General features: G+C 44.0%; 1 protein-coding gene across 2 annotated transcripts in view; it reads right to left on the bottom strand.

Annotated features, from left to right (window-relative positions):
- Positions 1 to 22,197, bottom strand: part of CHST11 (carbohydrate sulfotransferase 11) — a 165,023-nt gene extending 142,826 nt beyond the window's left edge. The window contains exon 1 of one of the 2 annotated variants that reach the window (XM_057420570.1): positions 21,928 to 22,197. In XM_057420570.1, coding sequence (XP_057276553.1) covers positions 21,928 to 22,030 — 103 coding nt within the window. In that variant the 5' untranslated portion in view covers positions 22,031 to 22,197. Of the gene's footprint in view, positions 1 to 21,912 lie in introns of both variants that reach the window. The other variant, XM_057420569.1, reaches the window with a different exon arrangement.
- Positions 22,198 to 22,461: the final 264 nt, after the last annotated feature.

Here is a 22,461-nt window from a genome sequence, read left to right on the forward strand (position 1 = left end):
ACCAACATTTCACTTCTCAAAAAATTACACTTACTTGTTTTTTCTTAATCACCTGCACAGCTTTTTAGTGCAGCTACATCTTATTGCTCTAAAATCCAGCTTCCTGCGCTTTTCCTTTAGAGAGCATTTCCTGGGATCCTAGTATCCATCTGCTACGGCAGAGTCAGCCACTTTGGACCTCTGTCTGAGAGAACGGCAACACTTGTTTCTGAGCAAGAAAGACCATACAACACTGACACAAGGTGAGCGTGGCCAAAGATCTATTAAACTCAATGCTCAAAACACAACTACAACTCATAGGAGAAACAAAATTTACAAAAAGGTTCTCCTACCAAAGTTCCTTTCTCCCATTCACCATCCCTACTTAACACCCATAAGACTATTAGAAATCTGTAGAGGAAAAAATATTTGTGGAAAACTGAAATTCCTTGCTTCAGTAGCACACTGCTCCTGCAGCATGGAGGAAAGGAGTAAGCGTGCCAACACCAGTGCATGTCAGGTTTTTCCATATGGAGTCCTTGAAGTTTTCCAATGAGATGTAGCTCCTTAAGAAGTTTCAGATTTGGTCTAACAGCACATACAAATTTGCTTACTTTAAATCACTTGGTTTTTTAGGCTCTTTGAAAGTTGCCTAGAGCTTCAGGGAGCTACAAATGCAATGCTGGAAACCACTGTGCATGAACAGCTATTTCCAGACACTGCTGTAGATCCCACATGGTGTTGATACATTCGTCAACTGAACTCAAATATTGCCAAGTTACATCAAAACCAAAATTTACACAATAGAAACTTAAGGGATGAAAAGAATGACTTAAATTGGTTGCCATGATCACATACCAGGGAGAGCGGTAGGGAAAGAGCAAAAGAGGAAATTCCTAAATACAATGGGGACAACATGAGTTAAGCTTCCAGCTCATTACATTAGCACTAACCTATATTCAAATAACCCCCTAAATTCCATCTTAAGCGCTACATGCAGTAGGAAAAACATGGCATGTTAAAACATCACGTTTATAAAGGGAACACCCTAATCTGCCAACCAATACTCCATACTCATTGTCACAAATCAGCATTAATGCCCCGCATCCCCTCAGCCAACATAAAGCAAACGCTGGTCTATTTTAGTGTTGTTCATTTATATTAGATACAGAAGTCGCATGCACTACTTACCAATAAAATTAACATGGATTACATTCTAGTTCTTCACCTCAACATCAGCGTCATTTATTTTACATGAAATTAGCAGAAGTTTGAGGTTTCTTATGAACAAAATAAATGAAAAATTCATTGTAACACTGCGCAAAATGTACCAACACAGGCAAATTTTTCCAGGATGAAGCCCTCATCCAGTAATTCTGGGAATACTCAGAAGTTTAAACTATTTTTACAGCCTCCTAGGCCTACTGTCAGACCGTGCTGATGAGGTCCAGATGCCAAAACAAATGATACTCTAATGATTCAAACCCAACTGTCTTTTCTGTCTACAACAGAACATGCAAGAAGGCATCTTGCACTTAACCAGTTGGCTTGTAGAGAAGACCTGAATTCAAGGCTGCATACTTTTGTCAGAGATTAGGTTCAAATTGAGTCCCACTTTACTCACAGGTTTGCACAGAGATCCTAATATAACCAACAGCTACACCCAGAAGCACAACATCAAACAGCAAAGGATGCAGATAAGTGGGTGGGTCGCAAAGCACTCAGCATGGACCAGTATGACTCAATGGGTGATCCTTCAAGATTCATGTAGCTAAATGAGTAAACAGGGATGCCTGGGGAATAGGACTGGTTGTCACACCAGAAGGGTGGGTTTTGTATTAAGTAAATAATATATGACTGCCATTTAGTTAGAGGTCCAAGAACACATCGGCCTTTTGTAAATACTTTATATATGACATTCTCTGATTTCTCAGATAATGGGCCACATCCAATCGCAATCATGGAGCCTGAAAAGTGTAATCAGGCCAGGCTAATAACAGTAAACAAGGAAGCAAAAGGCAGAGCCCAGAACTGAGCTGCCAAACACTCTGAAGTTCCCCATGGAGAACTGGCAATTTCAGACCCTGTAGGTCAGCCAGATGATAATGAGCCTATAAAGCCATGTTATAAAAGAAAAAGATTGGTTTAGTTCAGTGGCAAAACCATGAGAAAAAAAAATTCTTTTTATTTGTTCTTAAAGAGTTTATCATCATTTACCCCCCAAAAAGGTTTTGAAGTTTTTCCTCTCTCATTTTGCTGATTTTTTTCTAGCACAATGTAGATACAAAAGCAAGAAATTATTAAACTGTTAACTGAAGACAGTAATTAAGAGTGCTGGATGGTAACGGTATAACCACCAGGATATAAAACCATTTTGGGTGACCGCCTTGGCTAAGTAGGACAGCTCTGCAAGATAAAGAGGATACCAATTCCAAGCAACCCCACAGATCAGTGCCATGGGCTGAGTCACAAGTTGACTTCTACCTCACTGGAAGCCACCTGAGGAACACCAATTCCTCATCTCACTTAGGTAAAACCAGACAGGATTCTCAGTTCCAATTTCCTTAAGCAAGCAAACTAGTGTGTGAGTTGTCAGCACAGAGCTTGCAAATCTAACCTGATGAGAAGGGAGAACAGTGTTTCCAAATCACCCTCTATGTATCTTGTTCAGATATTTTAATATATTCAGATAAAGCTACTAACTGAATTTGGAAGTAGTTTATAGGGACCCCAAAGCTGCTTCTGCCAGTGCAACATTTCATTCTTCAAAGAGGTTTTACCTGCATCTACTGCTGTGATAAAACCATTGATGGGTTGCTGAGCATGGAATCATAGAATAATTAGGGTTGGAAAGGACCTTAAGATCATCTAGTTCCAACCCCCCTGCCGTGGGCAGGGACACCTCACACTAAATCATATCACCCAAGGCCTCGTCCAACCTGGCCTTGAACACTGCCAGGGATGGAGCATTCACAACCTCCCTGGGCAACCTATTCCAGTGCCTCACCACCCTAACAGGAAAGAATTTCCTCCTTATATCCAATCTAAACTTCCTCTGTTTAAGTTTTAACCCGTTACCCGAACTGACATCTATGTAAAGCAAGGCCAGAGAGGATGAATACAAGTAAGGTTTCAGGGGAAAAGACAAAGAACAGAAAAGCAACATGTGTTATTTTGAAAACAACCTAGTCTGCAACAGGAGATAGGACAAAGGTAAGACTCAGAAAAGAATAGGTCACTAAGAATGAAAAGTCGAGTAAGACAGAAAAAGGTCAGTTAAAGTAATTTTTAATGGACTCTATCCTAACACTAACAGAGGAAGCTGAATGGGAATACTAGTGCTTTATACAGAGAAATAGCCTAGTGATTAAATAAAAAAAACACCAAAAGGCAAAGGATTTGACTCACTGTGGAGTCATGCCTGACTGAAAATGTTTAATTAAGACTCTGGGGCTAGTTCAAAGCCACCAGAGACAGTTTTAAACAAAACCAAGTGTTCCTCTAGAACCACCAAAAATCATCTGGTTTTAGCAATATGTTGGAGGTGCCGAGAGCTTACACTGAGCTTGGGATGAAAGAAAAATAATATATAACAACAGAAAATCCTTTTCATTTCATCTGCATCCACGTAACAAAACATTCCCTGAAAGCCCCTGCTTGACAGCAGAACCTAAAGCAGCTCAGACCAACAGAGATCTTCTCGGGTCTCAGTGCTCCCTGTGCCAAAGGGAGATGTAAAGGTAACGTAGAACCAGCAGTTCCAGCACCAAAGTCCACATCCCAAAGCTTCTGTTCTTCATTAAAAAAAATGGAAGTCTTGGATTTATGCAATTGCACTACCTCATCCTCGCTGAGTCAGGTTCCAGAACCCAGCAGCAGTGATAAAATTTGGATCGCTAATGAAGAAAAACTGCTTTCTGAGCTCTTTGGATCCTGCCACAAAAAAGACACATCCGCTATTGCCAAGTGTTTCTTTCTTTGCAATTTCTAAACAGACGTGCCTGCTCACTGTACCAATCTCTAAAGGGCTCTGATACAGTCCACAAAACTGACTTACTGGAAAGGGAAAATAGAAGGAAGAAACTTATTAGCTCTTACTGAAGCTCATCAGTTCTGATGGAGTTGGGGTAGGGCCACACTGACAGCTGAGAGGTATATCTGGCTGTGACTGTGCATGGTGTCAGCAACTCTGACTTGCTCTCGCCCGCACCTCTCAAGAGGCTCATCACACCGGCCTACTGGCCCAAGGCTTAAACTCATTAATGACTACTTGGGATGCATGTGTACACCTCACGAATTGCCTCATCAAACAGGCAAGTGCCAGAGCTAGCAGAGCAGTGAAGTGGGAGCAGACAGGACCTGGGCAAAGCCAACTGCATGCAGATGACATGCTCTAGATGATATACAGATAACTAACATAAACAGAAAGAGTTCAAGCAAATGAACAGACTGTCTTCACATGCACATTTAGCTGTTTCACCCTCAGTTCTTTCCACAGCATTTCCCTACGCCCTCCACTTGTGACCTGATGGTACTGTTCTGTTTGTCCTCACCTCCTGGCTGTCAGGCTGTAGACCCACACAGCAGCACCTGTAGCACAGCACATGGGTGAGGAAAGGCAAGATGATGATTATATGTGATGAGTGTTTTTCCCTGTGCCCAAGAAGGACAGAAAACTCCTATCCCCCTTTCGGCTCTGGCAATGACTTAGTTTTGAAAGCTGTGTCTGTAAGGGTGATTTTAAGGTGTAACTTACAGGTGCTTCTAAAAACATTCTCTGCATTGGCTTTTCCTCGCTGTATTAGCCATAAGCACATTAGCTCTATGCATGGATACAGCAGCTAAAAGTGACTATATCCTACCAAAGCCGCCATCCTCTTGAGGCTAACAAATCCTGCCCAGCCTTGAGAGAGGGCAGCATGTCCTTACTCACAAATGCTACAACTTCAAACACAGGAAAAGTCTTCAGCTTCAAACATTCATCTTTTATCTCCACATCAATGTTTCCCTTTTGCCGGATATCTGTGCCACTTGCACTTTTTTAGTCTTACTGAGGTCTCTTCTTATAATGCTCACAAGTACACAAACAGCTTCACCTTCGTCTTCAAGGAGTCTTTTAAGCCTCAAAGACCGGAGATTTTCAGAACAATGGTGTACTTTGCACTTCAAGTTACAGTATTCAACAAAACCCCATTTTAAAACAAGTCACTTCAGCCTGACCCTCGGGCTTGAAAGGAAGTGATGTTTAGGCTTTGATCTACAATCTCAACTCACAAGTCAGCTTTGGAACCGGATCTAAAACGATCAAGGATCAATCTCTGAATCAATTTCAAACACGACCCAAATTGTCAATCTTGCACTAAGATCTGCTCTGCAGAGATTAACACTGTATAAATTGACATAAATTTAAATTCTCTTTCCCGAGACCTAACTTTTTACAGCCAGATCACTTGACAAACTTTCCACTTTGGAAACATGCTTACAGACATGGCTGTGGGAAGTGGAAACTTCAATTAGGGTTTGGCTCCACCAGAACTCCAAGCTGAAGACTAAGCTCTTTGATGCCATAAAATCTGTCTCTTTCAGACTAACTTAAATCAGGAGAACTTTTTTGGAACTATATGAAGATAAAACAAGAAGCATCTTTTTTTCATGTCACTGATGTATCTGTTTTCTTCCCTCTCTTCAAGATAAGAGAACTGGCAACCCCAGTAGCCCACAGCTTACTTCCAGCATTGTAACAGTCACTGGCAAAGCCAAGCAGCATGACTGCCTATGCTACTGCTGTTCCACAGCAATGATGTAAAGATCAAAATTAAAATACTAAAACAAATATCACTTGTCAGTTTTGCTAGAAGTTCTAAGAAACTCTTAAGGCTTTCACATCTTTTTGGCCATTCTGACACATAATTACTTACACTTCCCTGTCCTATGCACAGATGGAAATGTCTTCCTTAAGATACTGCCCTGAATAACATATTTCAGTCAAAGGAAAAAGGGAAAAGCAGTCAAGCACAAGACAAACTACAGCCAAGAATACCTGGTGGTAAACCACAAACACTAACAATATTAATCAATAATGCACTATAAAAATGAAATCTTTAACAGCAGGAAAAGCAGTATACTAAATTTTTTATAAGACAAGGTTAATAAAATGGAGAGACATAACTGAGAATTAGCAAAACTCGCCCTTACTACTGGAGATAAAAGGCTCTCACTTCTATCTGTTACCTCCCACTTTAATTTGAAGTATTTGTTAGCACTGATAACCCAACCCTAAGGTGGTGCCTGGCAGAGTGAAAAGCACCTGACCGACAGGCAACATTGCAAAAGAACATCCATTTGCAAATTAACTAGGATACACAGCAAAAGGACAAAAATGTAAGTTAATATTTATTATTCCAATTTATTATTTATGATTCCAGCTTATTATTCCAATACAAACCATAGAATCAGCTCTAGTAAGGTGTCACTGCTTGGCTGAACCCGTGTACACTTCTTCTGCTTACTCCCTTGGAATTACAAGTCCCTCCAAACCAACCGACCTTCCACACAGCCAAGAGTAAGGAAGTCCCAGTGAGCACCAGCCCCCTTATTCCATACTTGAAAGAACGTTTCTCCTGCCTTAACATCAAGCTGCACGTGACGGGTCCAGTGGTGCATCCACAGGTTCCAGTGGTGTTTCTTATTTAATGAAAACATTTATTTTAATAAGTTCAGTAATCTCTTTTTAATTATACTTAAACTCTGACTCCAAAAAACTACCTGGTGACATTTCTAATCTACTAATGCCCATTAATTACGGTATTTGAAAATTCAACATTTTTAAAGCACAATCTAAAAATCCAATTACGCATGTGCTTTGATCAGGTTTTGTCTGCTTCACCATCAGTTCCTGCTCAGCTCAAGAGGCATACCAACATTAACTGTAAAGAACAGCCCAGAACGGAGCAGCATACTGGCATAGTTTGCATACCAGCACCACCAGAGGCAGCAAACACCTCGAGTGATGAGCTAGCCATAACTTCTCTGGGCAAACTGCTCCAGCACTTTACCACCCTCACAGTGAAAAACTTCTTCCTAATGTCTAATCTAACTCCCCCCTCTTTCAGCTTAAAGCCATTCCCCCTTGTCCTATCTCTACAAGCCCTCGTAAAAAGCCCCTGTCCAGATTTCTTGTAGCCCCTTTAGGTACTGGAAAGTTGTTCTAAGTCTCCCCAGAGCCTTTTCCAGGCTGAACAAGACCAACTCTCTCAGGCTGCCTCCATAGGAGAGGTGCTCCAGCCCTCTGAACATGTTTATGACTTCCTCCGGACTTGTTCAAGCAGGTCCATGTCTCTCTTCTGTTGGGGTCCTCAGAGCTGAACTCAGCACTGCAGGTGGGGTCTTACAAGAGCAGAGTAGGGGAGGAGAATCATCATTTGACCTGCTGGTCCCTGAACTTGACAACATCTTTTCTTGTTAAGAAATAGCAAACCCACTTACCAAAGGGCACAAGAAGAGATGGGAACTGAAAGGGCTACTAGACAAATTAAACATGTGAAAAACAGTTGTTTGCTCAAAGAATCAGCTCCTTTAGCTTCCATTTGCATGATATTTGATCTGGTGGTAGTGCCATTCCTACTTGCCTTCACTCGAGGACAATGGGAGTACGTTTTCCAGCTTGGTACATAACTATGCCATGCTTAAAATTGCCTACAGCTAGAAAAGACGACAAACATGACACAACCCCGCTATTTCCAGCGAGGAAGTTAAACATGAAAAAATACTCAACATGTATTTTTAGGCTGGAATTCAAATTTTAAAGTAGACCCTCTCCTGAGCATTTGAACACAGATGTACTGTGCTGGCAACCCAGTACCAGCCACAACTTGCGACAGAGCAACATTTATCGTAATTCAACACAAAATTAATCTCTGAAAGATGAGCAAGATACAAACAAACCCCAGAATTTCAGACACAGGTACTTTTTTCCTACACTTGCTTGACTGTGAGGGGGGACAGAGCCTTACAGATCAGCAGGGGAGGGAACAAGCTGGAAGAGTATTCCTACATGCCTTGAAGTGCTGACAGTACCTCTTCAAAAGGCCTTACTGCAGCTCATAGAGTACAGCTGTTAGTTCTGTGCATTTGTGGGAAACAGTCACACATGTTCAGCAAGATATATGGGAAGCTTTTTGTTTATGCTTCCAAGAATGAGGTAGAAAATACCCTTTTAAACATGTTAAGTATCATCAGTTTAGCCCCACCCCTTGAACAGCACGGCACTTCTGATGCCCCAGACCTCCAGAGGAGCTGAAAAAGATGTTAGGATTAAACCTAAGACTGTTCTCCGAGCAGTAAATCAAAGCAGCAACAAACGTTCATGAAATTCTGTATAAGAGATTTCTGTTTAAAGGAACAAATACCAGCCACGTCCCACAGCCACTATGGAGAATATGTTGACCTAAAAGGTGAGGATCTGGGACGCCATCAGCTGCAGCCCCTCACACACATCACTGACACTACCTTTAGTCATGGTGATAGGAACTTTGACCTTAACACTGCAATAAAGTAAGAATGAGCAAAGTGCAAGGACAAAATATTTTGCAGAGAGGCGGTATTTTAATTCACAGATATGTTAATCATGGGTGTGTGAGAAAATCCAGGATGGATCATGCACACCAGCCTCGATTGATACTTAACAGCTTTGCTGACATAGGAAAGCAGAAGGACAGTATAGGAAAGCTGACCACAGAAAAGGTTGGGTTATTTCATGTGCTCTTCTTCCCTTTTTATTTTTTTTTATAATAATAAACTTAGATTGGCCAGCAAAACCTCTCATAGACCTGGACACAAAGCCAAATGAAAACAAAAGGGAAAGAGGCAGGCCTTTTTGTCACCTGTACTGATCATCAACACAGTAAAACTTTCACTGATAAAAGCTGGCCAAGCACAATGCTATCTAGAGTAACACAGGCTTGCTGTTTCAGAAGATTTCTAAGCACAGGCATAGTCTCCATCTCAATTTGTTTAAATCCAAACCATAACATAACATCACAGACATTTGTCTAGTGGCATTGCCATGACACTTTCACCTAGACAACCACTTTTCTGTGTTGAACACTAGATAGAAGATAATCTTTTCAGATGAGGAAAAGGCTGCCTGTTGTTTAGAGAGTGCAAGGGAGAAGGTAGCTGAAGAGTAAACTAGTTGAAATGCTGTCTGCACTGGGCAGGAAAGAACTGGCAGGAGAAACCCAGTTTCCTGAGCTGCAGTGTTCATCTTCCATTAGGCAATGCTATGCTTCTAGTCAATCAAGCAATGTGCATCTCTCAAGCAATGGAAACACCAGAGATATCGAATGTTCCCAATGCAGCAAACTGCACAGTACACAGCTTGGAAAGGTGGATATTTCTCTGCTTGCTTCCAAGCTCCACTTATGCAACCTGAGTTCAAACTGCGTGCACAATGCCCAAGTATTAGAAGCCACTAACTAGGATTACCTCCCAAGAGACAGTGAGGGCCTTTGATGCTTTTCCTTCAAGTATGCCTTCAAATTCTAATCAAGAAGAAGAAAGGCCATTCAGCATTTGTCAGGGCATACACAGGGAAGATTTACACTTTAGAAACCTAAAGGCAAAACACAGTGAAAAATTAGAAGCAAGAACTGTTTGCATCTCTGTTCTGTAGTACAACCAAGCAGAGCATTGCCTGTAGCCTGGCATCAGGACTTGGATGCCCTGGAGCACAACTGATGGTCCCATGGAGGCAACACCTTGTGCAGCAGCGCTCAAAAGGAGCTCTCAAAACCCCATGTATCTGCAACAGGATTTTCCTGGCAGAAGCACTACAAAGGACACACGAGGCTGGCCACAGCAGAGATCCTGACGAGCCCGGAGCAACCCTGGAAGGGGTTGCAGTGGTGTCCCTTGGGCTGCATACTGGGACTCTGGCTGTGCCTAACATCTAGTGTGCACTATGGTCGATACTGACCCTATACAGGATTGGAGCCCTTAGATCATGCAAGGGTCAGGATCCACAAAACCATCCTACCCTGAGGCTTTATTCCTGAATGTGCCATTAACCTGGTGGGGAAACTATTAACCAAACGCCCGCACACGTATCCTTCCTGCCATGCCTCAGTTTCCTTATCTGTACAGTGAAAAAGAAAGCACAGACCCACTTCATGGAACATTTTTAAGCCTTTTGATTAAAGCAGAGTATTAATACCACAGAAATGGTACTGGGGCCCATACTCTAAGATTTCCAGAAATATTGCTCCTAGCAATGGCTTCTAACTAAAAACTTCCACCTGCAGTAGATAGCAGGAAAGCACAGACTTGCCATGAACCAGTTTACAACACACACTGCTGGACACTGAGCAGTGGTTCCAGGCTCCTGCTATGCTGGAGAAGTACACCATGCACAAACCATTCCAGCAAGGTAAGAGTAGTTGAGGTACAATCCGATTACAAGAGATCCCCTCACAGCTGGAAAGGAAACACGAAATAAATCTCTTGGTCACATCAGATCACATTCACTGTAGAAACAAGCAAGAGCTCTAAAGAGTATAAAGAAAACTAAAATTAAGGGGAGAGGGAAAAGTCTATGTAAAGACTGGCAATGGCAACAACCCAAGCTAGCCTGGACATGCAAGAATTATGGCTTTTTTCTCTTGGTGCCCAACGATGCTGGAGGGAAGGAAGCACATTCCTCATTTCACAAAGAGTTCTCAGTAGCACGTTACCACAGTGGTTACAGCACCCTTGAGATGGATGAGGCTGTAAGTCACTGACATTATACTCATCATTCAGACACAATAGCCCCCATGTATATTCTTGTTTTGCAAACTGTCCTGGCATCATCTGCAAAAAATTCTCCTTTCTCTACTCTGGAAGATCTGAAGAAAAACAGGCAACAGAATGAGGAAGGGCTTATCAGAAACACTGATGTGTTCTGGGGAGCGGGGGAGAGCCACGCACAAGCTGGATCAAGACAGCCAAATATTAAGATTTTAATTAAGCCATGTCTGTCTTCTGTTATCAATTTCAGCTCATTTAGTACCTCAAAGAGTTTCATCTCAGTTAACAGCTTCAGAAGCCCCAACTTTTTCCCATTTTTTCTTTAATGCAATTACACTTTTGCTTTCACACCAAAAATATTAATAGCCTTTTCTGCGTGGGATAGAGAAGCTCTGCAGCAGGACCAGAAGACTTCGATCCTATTGATGGCCTGCATGCTAATGGTTACACATAGCTTACTGTCAATGTCATTTCCACTGAAACTAATGAAAATAGACAGCAACCCCTTCAATACTGCAAGCATGTACCTCTAAGGGGAAAAAGCTACCATTCACTTGAATGCAGAAGTACTCTGTGAAGGGCAAATAAGTAAGAAAGCAGAAAAGCAAAGCTGTTATTCTATTGTATATTACTCTGTAGGAAGACACAGAGGGACAAACTCTGCTTTTCGTTACAGTAGCTTTGCTCCAGAATTGATATAACCAAGTCAATGACCCAGATTTACAGGGGAGAAACAGTTCAGAGCTCCACCCAAGCCTGCAATTCTATACTTCTACAACCACAGGGGATGTGTGCCCTTAATGCAATTCAAAATATCTCTGCTCTGGCACAGCAGACCTGACCCAGTGCTCACTAAAATCAACTGAAAAGCAGCCATTGACTCCTTCAGTCAATCATGCAGACCTCATGCAATCAATCCACCAGCAAATTCAAACCACTCAATGTACTCCTTTCAGAAGGAGTCATAAAATCTTATGGCTTGCCCAAAAGAAAACCCCAAACCCCACAGCCTAGCAGACAGCCATATTCATCCTGTTTGAGCTTCCCTAATCTTGCCTCAAAGGGCCACCAAGTGTGGTTCAGGAAGGGAAGGAAGGTGGTCCATAGGACTGCCATTGCAGTGGCAGCAGGAACTTTGCAGAGTATCCAACTGACTGATCCTGCATCAATTACTGAACCAAGACAGTGGGACACAGTAACACTTGGGAGGAGAGGCCAGGTGTCAACAGCCACCCCAATTCTCTGGTGTATTCATCCCCCTTGATTAGCAGTTACATTGACTTCATAATTACATGCACACATTCACACACAACTGTAAAGATGAAGCATTTATCTCCAGCTGGAAGCTCCAGATACACTTTAGAAGTTAATCAAGACCAAAATACACAATCAAGACAGTCTTTATCTGTTTTATATTTATGACCTGAACTGAAACATTTTATTAATCACCAACTGTTTAAAAAGTGTTAATTCCCTCCCCCTCAGTTACTATAAATTCTCCGCTCTCACTTCCAACACAGGCTGTAAAAATACAGATTACTAGAAGGATGTATTTGGCTCCCAGTACCTACCAGTGTGGGTGCAGAATGTGCTATTCCATGTCAGGTCACTTCAGATAATACAGCTTTTTTTCTGCCTACATACCAATCAACTTTAAAGCACAATAATGCAAATAGCCTTTAAAAGGATTTTAGCTACCTAAAGCTCTTTGTTTTAAGACAAGGTATTACAGTAAAGATCATCCATGGGATCCAATTATAGCCACCTTATTAATTATATGTCTACCTTCCCTAATCCAAAAATCCCCACAAGTTATCCATTTAAACTTTTTTATCCCCTTATATAATCATTTATCAGCCAAAAAAGCATGAAAATGACCAGCTACAATGTCATTTGTTATGTGAATTCAGAAGGCATTACTCTCAGAGGGTAACATTTACAAATGGTATCTTGAATTGTCAGAATGTCTTAAAAATTAATAGAAAGTGTTGGCTTTTAAACTAAAACAAACCAGAGGAAAAGAATAAAACCTCCAACAAGCAGCTCTCTGCTTTTGTTCTCTCTGTTTTGAGAAGTGGTTTGAAAGCCAAAGTCTTTTATTCCTTGTGCATTATTACACGGGGACTCTGCAATTAAAAACCCTCATCTCCCATCACGAGCCAACTGACATAATAGGACACAATCTTTTGATATTAAGATTACTAAGGATGGCATCTTTTAGCATGAGACAACGTTCAAAGCAGCAGCATTTCCTCGGCTGACGGAGCACTGCTGAGGTCTGTATCCTCCTTTCAACCACTAGAGAAAGGGGACCTGATCCTGCAAAACCACACACAGCTCACTTTACTCACACCCTTGAAATCAAGGCTACTTCTCACTGCAAAACGAAGAGCAGACAGCATTTACAGGATGTGAGTATTTCACACCTGTTTTCCCATGGTCAGTCCACCTACCTTCATGACATTTGTTGGATTGAGCTACTATCTCCCAAACCCCTGGAATCACAGTGCAGTGAGAAATTCTGCTCAACTGCATTGTTTGTATTTTCCATTTCCCCCAGCACCCTCTTTTAAGTTTTTTCATAGGAGTGTGAAGCCACTGCAGCAGTGATTGATAGCGACGGATGCAAAGTCATCCTTCAGTGTCTACAGCCTGGTACAAACAAAATGAAGGCTACCTTGAGGATGCACTCTTACTGTTTAAGCTGATGCACCCTGCCCTCCTACAGCCTAGAAAGAGTTCATAAAAACATAACTTCTCTCCAGCTGGATGTTTCCAAACATGTATAAGTTTAGAAGAAATAACAGAAATGAGAAACCACACTGTCAATACGTTTCATAATACAATTTGTAAAATAACAAAGGCACCTATGTGGAGCTCCTGGCACTTCAGGGATTTCTCTTAATAACAAAGAATTTCATATTCCTTACAGCAGCCTTGTTAGGAGAAACAGGTTTGCACTTCAGAAATAAATGTATGTGGACTACCTGGGCTGCTACTACAGATTTTGTAGGGCGTGTAAAGATGGCTGGGTACACGGGCACATCCACATGCATTTGTGTGCGCAGCCCTCTTTTAAGTCAGCATTTTGTAAGTGCTCGCACTCAGCTTTTTTATTTCAAGATTCAAATCTGTCAGGAGGAAAAAAAGCAATATTAACTTTCCAGCTGTAGCCTCAACGTCAGTCAGTGCGCTCTAATGACATCTTCCTCAAAATTTTCCAGTGGCAGCCATCTAATTTTATTTCTTTTAAATAACAGTCCCTTCTGACGCTTGCAAGCTAAATGTTAATGCCTCATTTAGGACCTCATTTCTAATGTGTAAAATTAATAAGGCCAAAAGCAAAGCTGTCATTTACTTTTATTGCCAACACTAGGCAAGGTATAAAAAGCAACCAGAAAGAGCATATTAGTTTAAAAGAAAAAGAAACTGGATATTAAAGTGTGAAATGAATGAAGCAGAGAAATTTAATACAGAGAAGCCTCCCTGACTCACATGGACACAAAATCGGTTTGCTGCAAATTAACACATGCTTGTGCTGCACCTGCCTGAACAGTGCCAGGCTGGAAAACAGAAGGTGGACACAAAGTCCATCAGTATGCACAGAAGGAAGATGCCATGAAGCATAGAATCAAAGAATAGTTAGGGCTGGAAAGGACCTTCAGATCATTTAGTTCAAACCCCCCTGCCATGGGCAGGGACACCTCACACTAAGCCATGTCACCCAAGGCTCTGTCCAACCTGGCCTTGAACACCACCAGGGATGGAGCATTCACAGCTTCCTTAGGCAACCTATTCCAGTGCCTCACCACCCTTACAGTAAAGAACTTCTTCCTTATATCCAATCTAAACTTCTCCTGTTTAAGTTTGAACCCCTTACCCCTTGTCCTGTCACTACAGTCCCTAATGAAGAGTCCCTCTCCAGCATCCCTATAGGCCCCCTTCAGATACTGGAAGGCTGCTATGAGGTCTCCATGCAGCCTTCTCTTCTCCAGGATGAGCAGCCTCAACTTTCTTAGCCTATCTACTTTGAAAGCATGATGAACATGACACTCTTAGTCTCATGACTTAGTTTTAGGTAGTCCTGTGAGGGGCTTTGGGAGTTGAACTCCACGATTCTTATGCGTCTGTTCCAACTTGAGATATTCTATGATTTATTTATACCATACTATTTAGTCCAAGTCCCCTTAGCATGACACAGAAATGAGAGTCCTGTCATCCACCCTGGCTCTCCAAGACTTGCCAGCACTGTGCTTTTCAACCCTCTCTAAATTCATAGAGTGGAACAGGTAAAACAAGCCATCTCCCACAGAGAGATCTGCATTTCTCATGTCTTGTGTGAGGGGCTCCCCACCAGCCCCCAGGGACTGAAATGGGCATCGCACAGTGCAGAGCAGATGTACAGTGCAATGGGATAGTCAGCACCCTCCGTGCACATATTCTTGATGTGCAAATGCACAGTATCTGTGCACTGGTTGCTTTTCAATTAGGTACCTCATAGTGATACTACAGGCGATGCAACAACCCAAGACAGTGAGGAGGGAGCAGAAATTAACACAGGCCATTCATGCAAAAACCTATAACTGCAGTTTGACTGGAGGGAAGGAATCTAATCCAGGTAATTTCACCAACAAGTAACTTCTTACTAAGGAGCACATGGAGGCGGCAAGCCAACAAACCATATTCACCTATTTGGCATCAAATGAAAAATGGGGGATAACAGCATTAGGTAAGAGAAGCAACACAGAGCCCAAGTGTCTATGCTGTAGAATTTCGATTTATTCATGAAACCTTCGTCTCATGTGCCAAACAATTACATGAAAGGGGGAACACGCTGCATCCTCCACCGATTATATTCACAAAATTGGAATCCAAGAAAATCCCTCTGTCTGGAGGGGATGAGCCAGAGATAATTAGGAACTGAATTCTCTCACTGGTTCACTGTAGTCTCTGGTGGTCTCATCTTCTAGCGAGAGCATGAGGCTTGTGCCAGAAACACCACTTTGTCTCATGCAAGCATTCTGCCGACAACAAAAGGACATTATCTATAACCTGGATACTGAAACACAAATAAAGAGGAATTATCTGAACTCTACAGTTTGAATTGTGATTATTCTTATTGTGAAATGCTTACCTTGTCCACAAAGATCTTGCATGAATGGGCTCCACAGGGAACAGGCACATCCAACAAAACATGAACATGCTTTGAAACATTATACTGTTAATACAGTAGGTGGCTGCTGAATCTAAATGACCGCCCCAGACATGTCTTTATCTTTATCCCAGACACACCAGATCTACACAAGTAGAAAATTCCAGAACTTAATTTTATTTCCTTACGTGACAGGGAGAACTCCTGCACTTTAATTTGAACCGGACCCTTCACCCATGCATCCATGCTTGATTTTATATGTGCTGACACTTAGACAAGTCACTCACAGAACTGAAATGCTTGCCTTGAGCACCACAAACAATCTGCAGGAAAAACCATCAGGTTCAAACACCACTGTGTCCCGCAGCCCTGCCCTTAATTCCCTCAGGATCACCTTAGAGCTGATACATAATACACATGCATAAGCCCAAAAGGCTTGAGAGGAAAAAACTGTGCTGGAATGACATTCACACAAGGACAACTGCAGCAGCTTTGTCAGGCAGGATTTGATACAGTACATCTGGCAACAGAGTCAAACAAAATACAGTAGTGCTGGCTTTGGGAAAAGTAACATGGATCTAATTCCTTCCAATGCTTTGAATCAGTTTTAGAGTTAGTTCCATGGTACAGTACAAGATTAACTACCTGTCACTTCTGACAAGTAATGGAAACAACATAAGAATTCAGAAATATGCTTACCCTATACAGAGATAAAATTGACACCCTAGCTGCACCCAACCAACTATTCATAAAAAGCACTGGGCATTTCTGCCCTATATACCTTTTTTTATTTACCCTAAAGGAAAAACAAGAGTTTCCATTCGCATTGATAGATCTGAAAAGGTTAGACTTCAGCCAAGTCATGACACTTTTACATCTGTGAATACAGTGTCAATGCCACGAAAGTCAGCACAGATTCCCAATATTGATTCACAGTAACAAAAAAAAAAAAGAAAAGTAAAAGCTTATAAAAGTCTACACTGTAGAAACGTTAACTGCAGAGTAATAAATATTCTGATAAATTAAAAAGCAAAGACATTACTGTGGACAGTGCCAGGTATTTTTTGCTTGAACACATTAAGAAACAGATTTTCATTTCTTAAGGTCAGTAAGCAGTTGCTGCTGAAAGCTACACTGATGCATACCGCAATAGAAAGAGTTGCTCTTCTTAAAAGCTTAATAATCACTAACCAGGAAGATCTTCAGAAAACAAAAGCAGTCTAAGTCCCAACTTCAAGCAGTTCTGGACTACCACTGCTTTTGAGAAGGAGGACTGGGACAAGTTTGCTCACACTGACAATGCAGTCCCATGGAAGTCAATGAAAAGCTTATAGGGATACTGACAAAAAGATACAGCACAGCCCCCACGCAGGCACACACAGCAAGGTTTCTGCCCGCAACTGGGAGACGGATTTCATTGCATGTAATTAAATGAAGGCCAGGTTCTTGTGGCTGTCAAATGAACTCCATTTCTCCGTATCCCAAACAGAATAATTTAAAACCAGTATAGGGGTCCATCAAAGGAATGCCACACACCCACTGCTTTGCAGATCTCATTCCCCTTTATAAGCAGGGGAGAAAGCAAGGATCAATTGCAAGATGGGAGACTGCTGCATTGATTTTCAAACAGAATCTTCCATCAAAACCAATGGCGAGCTTGTCTTCAGATATCAGGGGAAAAAAAACCTCATATGATCTGAATTGTTCTGACACTTGAGCAAAGATAGACAACAGCCTTCTGTAAGGAACAAGCAGCTATCAGTCACACAGTGCTGCATGCGTAACTGAGAAGATCATGGACAGGAGGCAAGTCTGAGGATCTAACCTTTGTTAGCATCCATACATAGGAGAAAAAGTCTAAAACAGGATATGAGAACTGGAGCAAATAGAGTCTGGTCTGCAGTGGGGGAAAACAAGGTTAGTTTCATAAACCTGTCTCAGGTAAGATAGAGTGTTAATTATTCTACCTTTATGTGCAATTTTTCATCCTGAGGGGTCCCACACCTCACCAGTCTGACCCCAGCCTAGCAGAACAGCTCCTGCCTGCGCTGACACACAGTTCACCCACACACTACAGCTGGAATGCCTATAGAAGAAAGCAAACACATCTGTGAAAGCGTAGGCAGGCTAAGGACTAGCAAGAGAACTGGTTTCACAGGAAAGCCACCAGATAAAACTATGATGGGCCGTCTCATAAAATCCCAAGACTGACCCATTGTACACAGAGAGAAAATCCAGGAGCATGGAGCAATAATCAGCTTGCACTCAGTTATCCAGATAGCACATGGCAGGAGAGTGAAGATGGAAAATATTCTGAGCAAAAAGCTGGGGGAAATCAGCCATATACTGCTATATACCCAGCTATAGCAAACACTGTGAATTGTCTTTTTCTTTTCAGAAAAGGCTAGACAGGCAAAACGAAAACACACTGAAGTCCTCACTGTCATTTCCTCCCTGAGGAGCGAACAGTCCCCCAGCTGCACAGGTATGCCATAAAAGCCAAAATCATGTCCAGAGTTTTCCTTGAAATGCTCCTGAGCACTGGAGAGCTGCTGCTCTTCACCTTCCCCCACCAAAGGGTGATGGGGAATATTGCCATTAGGTCAGGACACCTAATTTGGGAAGGTGGGTTCCCCAGCATATCAATAATCTCTACCACAATTCAGACAACTCAATGGTGCATTAACAGAACAGCACATTTGCCAGTGGATTCTCAATAAAGAACAGGTATGGAGCAAAAAAGAACAAGGAGTGAAAAGCACCTGATCCCCTTCCAACAGGCTGGTATTTGAGATACAGTGCAAGGGACACAAAAATCATATTCTTTTGCAAAGACAAGGCTAAGCTCACCTTCCCTGCTTCAGGCTTCAGCGTGGTTTTGTTGTTAGGAGGGTTTGCTTGTTTTTAAAACAAAGCCTCTGTTTACTATGTCATTTTCCTATTTATTTATCCCAAAGAAAAAAAAAATCAGCAGAAATGTGTCTTTCTCATGTTTATAGCAAGAGACCCACATTCAGACGTCCTAAAATGCAAAATGCTCATCTAACAGATGAAGAGTTGCCTTGTCCTTGAGGGGGGTTGCACTCTTCATTTGGTGGCCTTCCAGCATCTTTCATCTTCACTGTCTCACACCTAAAACTGTTTGGAAAGCTCTGTAGGCAGAATCTCCTGAAATTCACCAAGAGAACTTGGAGAGGGAGGAGGGGGGAAGAAACTGTCAGATTTTGAATAAGGAGCTGACACTTGTTGCAAGGAACTGAAAGAAATTTATTTTCAATCTAAAAGGTTCAGGTGAGAATTTTGCAGCTAATTCTGACTGTGAAGTGCCTATCTTAGAGGGCACGGTAAGCTACCAGCAACAGTAGCGGGTGGCATAGAAAACATGTACTCCAGCAGGGAGCAGCTAAAATTTACAACACCCCCCCACAACAAGGGCATCAGCCAAGATTTTTAAAGCTCTTAATACCTCCAGCCCCATCCTACCTGACATGCACTCTGGCCAGGGTCTGCCTCTGGCAAATTTAGACGCACAGCAAGAAGGGTAACCAACATATTGTAAAATAAGGATATAATGCCTCAAAATTATCTGCTACCTGAGGTATATCACATTGGCAGGTCTACTACCTCCCTCTCTTCTGCTCCTTCAAGAACTTCACATTAACCTATAACTTGCACCAACAAGATGGCAGTGCATACAATCACACAATAGATACCTAGTGAAAATAGCTGTCTGAGCCTTATGAACCATACGTAAACTGAATGGCCACACTCTGTGAGGGTCCAGAATAGAATTTGATAGGTTTCTAGCAGTTTCCACTGTAGAAACAGCCCACAGAAAAAAAAAAAAAAAAGCAGAATTGGTTATGATCAAATATGAAGATGAACGGATTGTGATCACATTTATTTCCAGATCTACTCCACTCACACTAACAACCTAAATATGCACCAAACAGAAAACGGGTGCAGATTATCCTCCTGGTGATTTCACAGCATTGCATTCCCTCTTTGGGGTTTATGGTAAATCCTTTGAATTGTACTAAAATCTCAACCTATTTATAGTTTCACAATAGCATGAATACAAAGCCATAATCTCTAGCTATAGAGCATACTGAGAAATCTTAAAAGACGATTTTTCCACATTCAAAAATTTACAGAAGAATATTTCATCTTTCCCCTACTGCATGCTGAGTTACTGTTCCAGCAGTATAATTCATCTGAAACAAGGGGAAATAATGGCCCTCAGCCAAATTTTCCGAATATGTGTGCAACATATATTACCTATGGAATGCAACCAATGAAGATGCACTTTTATTGAACTAGTGAAGCACTGTTACAACCAACAGTTCTGCACGGTGCCCTAAAGACCTGAACTAAAGCCTTCCCCAGGACTGCCAGGAGCTGAGCTCTTCTTGGGAAACCAGTCAGCCCAGACCAGACACAGCAGGAAAGAAGAAATATGCCAGTTTTTCCAAGGAGCTGGCAGGTATTAACACAGATGGGCACCATACAAGAACACATTCATCAAGCAAATGATACCAGCTTTGGAGGAGCAGACAGCTGGCAGATAAACGCCAAATGGCACTTAGCTACACCACAGAACAGCAGATCTACCGATTCCTAATCCCAACAGCACACTAAGCCTCTACACCACTGGACTCCAAAAATTTCAAGGAAAAATAATTTTTCATCAACCATGGGTTGGTGGCCACAAGTGGGGAAGGAAAGAGTCACATGGAATACATCCTTCTTTTTCCCCCAAATCCAATCCCCTTATTTGCTACGGCTCTGCCTGTAGGCACAACCCTTATAAAGCTGGCAGGAGAATTTTACAGGTACAGCCGAGAGACTCGTCCTGCCGAGAAGTGTGGCCACTCAACCAACTGCAGTTCCTGGTCTGCTAAAGAAGCATCATTCGCTTAAACAAGCTTCACTCCCCTGCTCAGCTGTCAAGCCCCTCCAAAGAGACATTGCAATCGCTATTTCCACCTCATTTCTCAGGCAGGAAAGGGGGATGACAGGTAAAATCAGGTGGGTTTGGGTTTTCTTGCCATGCTGGATAAATTTCTCTGCCAAGCTGCACAAAGCAGGTCCACTGCAATCCAGGATGTAACAGTGCGCGCAGCAGACACCGGCATGAAGTTTCCGTGGCCCAAACCCCCCTTGGCGTGAAATCAGCAGCCGACCCACGGGTGACTTCCATGAGAGCCAGTACCCGCCACAGCCGGTACAGCTCTATCCCTAGTGTCTACCGTAGTCATAAACTGTTAGATGAAAGCAGCCAGGGGCTCGGATCAGCGCTGATCACACTCCGGTACGCCGACCCCGGCAACCTGGGCTGCTGCGGACGCCCATCCCCAGCCAGGAGCACCCCGGAGCGCCCCGTTCCCGTCCCCAGCCAGGGACACCCCCGGAGCTCCCCAGCTGCCCAAGCACACGAGACAAGGGCAGGCCGAAGCGCCCCTGCCGCTGCGGACGGGACGAGCGGTCGCCGGTCCGGCCAACTCGGTCGAACCGGAGCGAAGTTGACCGCCGGCGGTAGCGGGTGCCCCCGGCCGGCCGCAGTGTCCCCGACACCCCCAAAAACCTAAAAGCCGGGAAGCCAAGGGCCAGCAGCCCCGCCGGGGGACAGAGGGGACCGGGGATCCCCGCTCGGCGGCGCCGGTGCCGCTCTCCGCCGCAGCAGGGTCGGCAGCCGGTGGCCGTCCCCAAACGCGCGAGGTACGAGGGAGAAAAATAAGACATTAAAATAAACCAACTTTCCTCCCTCCCGCGGGAAGTTTCCTGCGGCGGGCGAGCCGACCTTCCCGCGGCTGCCCCGGGCGGCGACCGGGACGGGGCTGCGGGCGCTGCTCCTTGCCGCCGAGCCCCGCGTCTGCCGCAGCGGCGCCGGGAGGCGAAAAAAGGAGCCGCCGGTCAGCGAGGGACTCCCGGGGCGCCTGTCACCTGCGCCGGCGGGGAGCGGGACCGGTGCGGTAGCGGTGCGGTTGGTGCCCTACCTGGGTGCAACATACTTTGGAAATAGAAGATGACGAGGATGAAGGAGCCCACGGAAGTGACCAGGACCATTCTGCACACCCGGTTCATCCTCATTACTTCCAGCACCGCAGGCTTCATGGCGTGGTCGGGCGGCGCAGAGAGGGGCGGCGGAGCGCGCAGGGCTGGAGCTTAGAGCCGCTCCGCGCCCGCCGCGCTCCTAACACCCGCCGCCGTGCCCGAGGATGCCCAGCCGCCCGCGCCCCGCACCGGGGGGCGCTAATGCCTGCGCTGGGCGTGACCACGCCGCGCGACAGGCAGAGGGGTGCTCGCCTCCGCGCGGGGGGGAGGAGGGCCGGGCGGGGAGCCGGGAAGGAGCGCGCCCCCCCCGTCACTAAGGGGAGAGATGGTCCCGCCCGGCGGCGGCAGCGGGCGGGTACGCGCTGGGCTGCCTCAAGGGGCCGCCGGCGCGGGGCGGGGCGTGCCGGGCGCGTGCGGCCGCCGCGAGGGCCAGCGGGCGTCGCCGGCGCGGAGGGTGGCGGCGGGACCGGTTCCAGTGCGGCACCGGTTGT

This window comes from Pezoporus wallicus, unplaced genomic scaffold, assembly GCF_028554395.1.
Source record: "Pezoporus wallicus isolate ANWC-B61680 ecotype Strahan unplaced genomic scaffold, APGP_CSIRO_Pwel_v1 contig_2871, whole genome shotgun sequence".
In the NCBI taxonomy this organism is placed as follows: domain Eukaryota; kingdom Metazoa; phylum Chordata; class Aves; order Psittaciformes; family Psittacidae; genus Pezoporus; species Pezoporus wallicus.